Source organism: Pinus tabuliformis, chromosome 1_2 (genome assembly GCF_031772625.1).
Source record: "Pinus tabuliformis cultivar Carrire ecotype Pingquan chromosome 1_2, CPIR1, whole genome shotgun sequence".
In the NCBI taxonomy this organism is placed as follows: Eukaryota; Viridiplantae; Streptophyta; class Pinopsida; order Pinales; family Pinaceae; genus Pinus; species Pinus tabuliformis.
Genome location: NC_142298.1, coordinates 1076176094 through 1076182093, shown reverse-complemented (window position 1 = coordinate 1076182093; position 6000 = coordinate 1076176094). Strand labels below are relative to the sequence as shown.

Below are 6000 nucleotides of genomic sequence, written 5' to 3'. Positions count from 1 at the left end.
GTATTTGCTATCACAATTGTAACAAATCCTTTTTTCTCTTTTCTCTTCCAATTTTTGTGATGTCAACCTTGTAGGTTGTGGAAGGCTAAGGGCAACAATACTTCAATCTTTATAGTTGTGAGGGATAGACTTCCTTGTTGCCATAATTTTTCTTTCAACTTCTCTTTCCACCCTGAATGTCTTCTCCAATGAACCAAGTTCCCAAAGGACAAACTCATGTTAGATGTTATCTTTTAAAATCCCTATGAAGAAATCAATCATGTGTTCCTCGGGAATATCATTTACCCTTATATTCAATTTTTGGAAGTCCTCAATGTGCTCCGCTATTGAACTCGTTTGTTTGAGATTTATCAATTGGCTAAAGAAGGTGTTGCTCTTTGTATCCTCATAATGTGCTATCATTTCCTCTATAAAAATTGACCAAGTGATAAGTGGTTTATGAGAACAAAGTCATCGATACCATACAAATTGATTGGGTCCTAAATATAAAGTTGCAATGTGTACCTTTTGTGTGTGTTGCGCATTATGGAGATCAAAATATTTCTCCATTTGTAGTATCCATGTTATCAGATCATTGTCATCAAACTTCCTCATATCAATCTTTGGAATATCTTTTCATCTTGAGTTTCATTTAATATCTTTTCATCGTTAGGAAGCGTTTCTTATAGCAACTTTGTCAAACCTTCCATGTCTAATTTTAAACCATCCTTCAAACTTTCCATGTTTGTTTTAATCCATCCTTCAAACCTTTCATGTATGATTTTATGTCATTCTTCAAACCATCTATCTTAGCTTCCACTTCATTTTTTGTTACTCTTTGCGAGAATGAAATTTGTTCCACTTAGTCTTATAATTTTGATATATCATGTTGCATTTCTTCCTCTTCTCCATGTGTCATAATAGATCTTTTTGGTTACTTACTAGGTGTTTCCATTTTCTTGCTTCATGTCATTTTAGAATCAAACAATGATATTAATGCTTCACTATGCCCCTCAGTCCTTTAGTACTATGAGTTTTATTTCCAATGCCACAATTCAGACCAAATTTAGATTCTTCAAGATAAAGTTATGTTTAATCTCTCACAATGCCTGATTATGGATGAGTTCAGCAGAGCGAACTTGTATGGAGTGATACATGTCATTGTTTTAACCTTCGACCCTAAAAAAAATACAAAATATACTATAGTCCATGTACTTTTAGCTGTGTTTTACGAAATTCAAATTCGATGCTCATAGAGAAAGATATGTCGATTTTACCAAGTTCACCTATTTGAGATGAAATTATGGAGCATGCACAAACTCTAACTTCTTTGGATCATATCTCTGAAACTACAGAGAACCAAAATCTGAAATTTTTACGTGAAGTTCATCAGGATTTTGACTCCTCGTGGGAAAAATTTCAACTTCTGAAAACCTTCGTAGAAAAAAATTATAGCGAAAATGCCATGATGCCCTGTTTGTAGTAGTGAAACCCTAGAATCCAAACCTTTGAAACAAATTATTATGCAACCAACTCACAAAATAAAAGAAAAGATAGATCAACGACTTAAAAATTAGCCTCTTCGTGGGGGCAACCTAATTTACATTACATAAATGAATAATTATTGGATGATACAAATGACATGACCTCCTTTCTATATATAGGAATCACATGGGTCATAAGATAATCAAAACCTAAATTTATCATTATTATCCAAATTTAAGGTCACAGCCAAGCCAGACACCAAAGTGGTGTATGAGGACCCCTTGTTTGTGGAAGAAGGGACCCACCTCCTTGCAACAATTTGACAGCTAAGTCTATGAAATCATACATACTCTACCCCTCTCCGATTTTGAACCTGTGACCTCTTATGACGAAACACATAAGCTTAACCATTAAGCTCACTCAAGTTGTAGGGTACGACAATAAAAATAGTGGGTTTTTATGGTGCATAATAATAATAATATGGAGACTACATGGGCACAATATAACAATAGGGGGGTACACTAAAAATAACAATAAGGGGCTACACTAGTAGTATAGGGACCTAACACAGTAGATATTGTAGGTATCTAATTTTTCATTAACTTTTTTTATACCCCTTTATATTTTTTCATTAATTTTGAGCTCCATTTTTTATACCCACCAATATAAAAACCCTTTACCCCCTATAGATTCCCTAATATATTATATCATGTTTCCTCAATATATATCCCCTAATACGAAGCCAAGTGGTATGGTATTGCTCCCCTAGTGAAGCCCCTCTGACCTATTCAAGAGATCCCACATACCACACACTTGGCCTAGATCTCTCTCTCCCCTAATTATTTAATCAATTATTTGATCAATCTAGTTTAAAGGAGGTCATTGAGGTGGTTACCATGCATCGTGGAGGAATGATAACCCCCTCTGAATCTACTCTCCCTACTTTTTGGTAAGACGACCTCCCTTTTAATACAATCTTGTACATATGGCACAAACTACTTTGTTAATTTATGTATTGTTAGCCTTATCCTCAAAGTTAATTGTAGGAAAAGTCCTTTTTCACGATCTCTTAAGCTAGATCTAAAGAAAAAATAATTATTATAAAAAAAATTGTTATGTAAATGAATAACAATAATTAAAAAATATAAATTATTTTCAAGAATAAATGAAACACCACATAAATATAACATTTGCATAAGAATAATTTATCTATTTCCATAAATTATCATTTATAATCACAAGTACCAAAAAGAACTTATCCAACAAACAAATTTAATAGTCAATTATCATAAGCAGATTGATAAAAAGATGACACAATAATAAAAAAAGAAACATTGATTTGGTGGCCCACTCTTGACTTGTATGGTTTAATGATACAATTTGGAAAAAAAATAAACCTACATGTTAAAAGAAGTCATTAAAAATTTGCACTTAAAATATATAACTTTAAAAACATTAACTTGCACTTAAAAAATGACCAGCCAAATATTACTTTCACACTCTCTCTTTATATATATATAATATTGCTTTTTACTCAAATTTTTTTTAATAAGTTTTTTACATAAGTCAATCAATCATATAAACTTTTTATAATATCTTTCAAAATAATTATTAATTTTTTATTATATAAATATAAAAGGATTTTTAAAAATCTATATTTTATTTTTATTTTTATATATACAACGTATAATTATTATATGGTACCTCAATTGATAGTGTAATATTTACCTTTTATAACCTCCAAAATATATATATAACATTGAAACTCCATTAATTATTATCTCCTTATTTTTATATATACAACATTCAATTATATGCTAACTCAATTGATAGTGTAATATTAACCTTTTATAACCTCCAAAATATATATATAACATTGAAACTCAATTAATTATTATCTCTCCAACGAATCACTCACATTAACATATTATTTTTCAAATTGCAAAAAAAATTTCACTTTCAATGAACCGAACCGAGATATTTCACAGGCTACTTTTCATTGTAAAAAAATATATTTTCATGAGCGAATTGGGACTCTAACACTACCATGAACCAGATATAGTATATGTGATACCACATTGATATGCGATTAACGTGTCTATTACGTGTGTCACACCAGTGCCGGCTGCTTGATATGCGATTACTGTATTCATTACGTGTATCACACCAGCCCCAGTAGCATTTAGAAGTGAAACGCATATTCAATAAAACAAAAACAGAATAATTTCACCACTTGTTATATAATTAACCAATACAAAAACGTTGATTAAACTTTGTGTAATAGCTATGAACCTATTTGTATGCACCACAACAAGAATTCTTCACAGTTAATCAAAGGAAATTCATGTAACAGAAACTCTCAACAAGTCAAATTGCCAAGATACTTGTTCTAAAATGCAGTCACAAATAATGTCAAAATCTGGTCCTGACATAGGCCTGGATCAATCCAATTTATTATTTGAAACCAAAGCATTTATATTAATATCGACTGTCAGCAGATAAATTTAAGCAAATTCTCATGGTATGTCTTTCAAAAAATAAAAATTTATTACCAAAACAATGTATAGGTTTTTGTAATGAATATATTAAACAAATATTTTTCAATTGTCTATCATTTCTAGTTTTTGGTAATGAATATAAAATATATAAATAAATGTTTTTCAATTCTCTGTCATTTCAGAAATAAATGATTTGAGGTCTTCATAAAACAGAATTGAAAGAATGCAGTTAAAAATCACAAAACTTCAGATTTTTTTAGCATTTCCTTTCGAACGCATTAGATGTCTCACACTATTTACAATGCGTGAAAATTCAAAGAAAAGTGAGGAATGCTTCCCATCCAACCCATCTCTTGTCCGCCTGTTGCTGCCCGTCAGATTATTACAGGGACTTCCACCAATAATAAGATCAAAACCCCCAACCTTATCAATTAGATTTTCAAGCTCATCCTCTGCTAGGTTCTGAACATCTTCCAGCTCAATTAATTTACCTTTCTGTTCTGTTTTTTCCCACCAGCTTTTGAGGATAAGCCTGTTTTCTTTGCAGATTTCTGCTGATACAACATATTTAAGAGTTATTCCCAGACGGTCCAAAGCCACTTCTGCACCTCCAATTCCAGAAAAAAGAGAAAGCACATTGAGTCCATCAGGATAAAGACATTTCAGGACAGAAAGATGATACCCCACAGTATCTACTTGGAATGCATTTCCAAGAGACCTGACACGCTCAGTCCTAGTAGATGCACCACGCGTGTGGCCTACATCAAAACCAAGAGCAATCTCCATCTCATGGGGCTCCAGTGGAGCCAACTGATCTGGACCAACCCAGACCAAGTTCCACTTTTTGCAATAATGAAGAATGCGAGCCTGGTCTTGGATGGAAGGATTCCCATTGGAACATTTAATTATAGACCGCATTCTGTCACATAATGGAGCACTTCCCACCGCAGTATTTATGCAATTAAGCTTTGTCCTGTAATCCCAAGAAGGCCAATACTTTTGCATATCAGGAAATGCCTCTTGTATTGTCATTGGTGGCAAAGGAGAAATCTGATATCGATTCTCAATCGGGAGGTTATGCACATAGCCTCGTTTTCTGCTTGAAACAGAAAAATACTTAGAATCTACAAATTCAGGGTCAATATCATATAGAAATCGAGATACAGTTGCCCAGACACCCTTTGGTGCAATGGCAACATTCTCAAAGTAGAAGTACGGAGGCCCTTGGGCAAACTCATTGAGCTGTCTCTGACATTGTCCCAGAGGATGTCCTGGGACTCCAAAACCAAACATTCTGTTGTTATGATGTGAAGAATGTAAAATCATGTTTCCATGTCCATTGTTCAAAGACATGTGTTTTGATGACACCTTTTCTATGACACTGTGCTTCTTGAATGACATTTTTTGAATTGGAAATGCTAGTGACTGCAATATATTCTTGCCTAATGACATGACACTTTCTGTGTTTGCCCCATTGGCTGCTTCTAATTCCTTACTTTCAAGCAAGTTCATTGACTTCTCTTTCTTCAAAACCTTCATCAATCCCTACAAAAAGAATCATATTAAGGTCAACTTCTCAAAGTCATAGAAACTATGTTTCAACCTCGCTACTAGATATGTGTCAATACTAATTTAAAAGACTGTTTTCCATGTAGATGAATAATGTTTCATTTTCAGATTTACACTTCAATTATTTAATGAAAAGAAATGGATTAGTGGGTCTCAAAAACCTTCAGTAATGTCAAAATCTCATGAAATCAACCAAAGGAGAAACCACTCAAGCAGGATTTGTCTTGACAGAGAAGAATATTACAGTTATGACGCCATGTGTTTATGATATGAGGAGTCAAAGTTCATATGAATTAGATCACAAATCAGTGAGTGCCTATTCTTCATGACGGTTGGATCACATGAGCTGCCTCTTCGAGTTAGTATATTGGAGAATGGTACATTAGATGTGGTTCTTGTTCACGCATACTGATATTTTACTGGGAACTTAAAGAGGTGTGTAACAGCACCTAGCAGCAGCAAGATGGTG

General features: G+C 33.2%; 1 protein-coding gene across 1 annotated transcript in view; it reads right to left on the bottom strand.

Annotated features, from left to right (window-relative positions):
• Positions 1-4208: 4208 nt before the first annotated feature.
• The window catches only part of LOC149209861 (DNA (cytosine-5)-methyltransferase DRM2-like), a 212329-nt gene continuing 210537 nt past the window's right edge, over positions 4209-6000 (bottom strand). Inside the window, exon 14 of the mRNA XM_089398780.1 lies at positions 4209-5507. Coding sequence (XP_089254906.1) covers positions 4209-5507 — 1299 coding nt within the window. The remainder of the gene's footprint in view (positions 5508-6000) is intronic.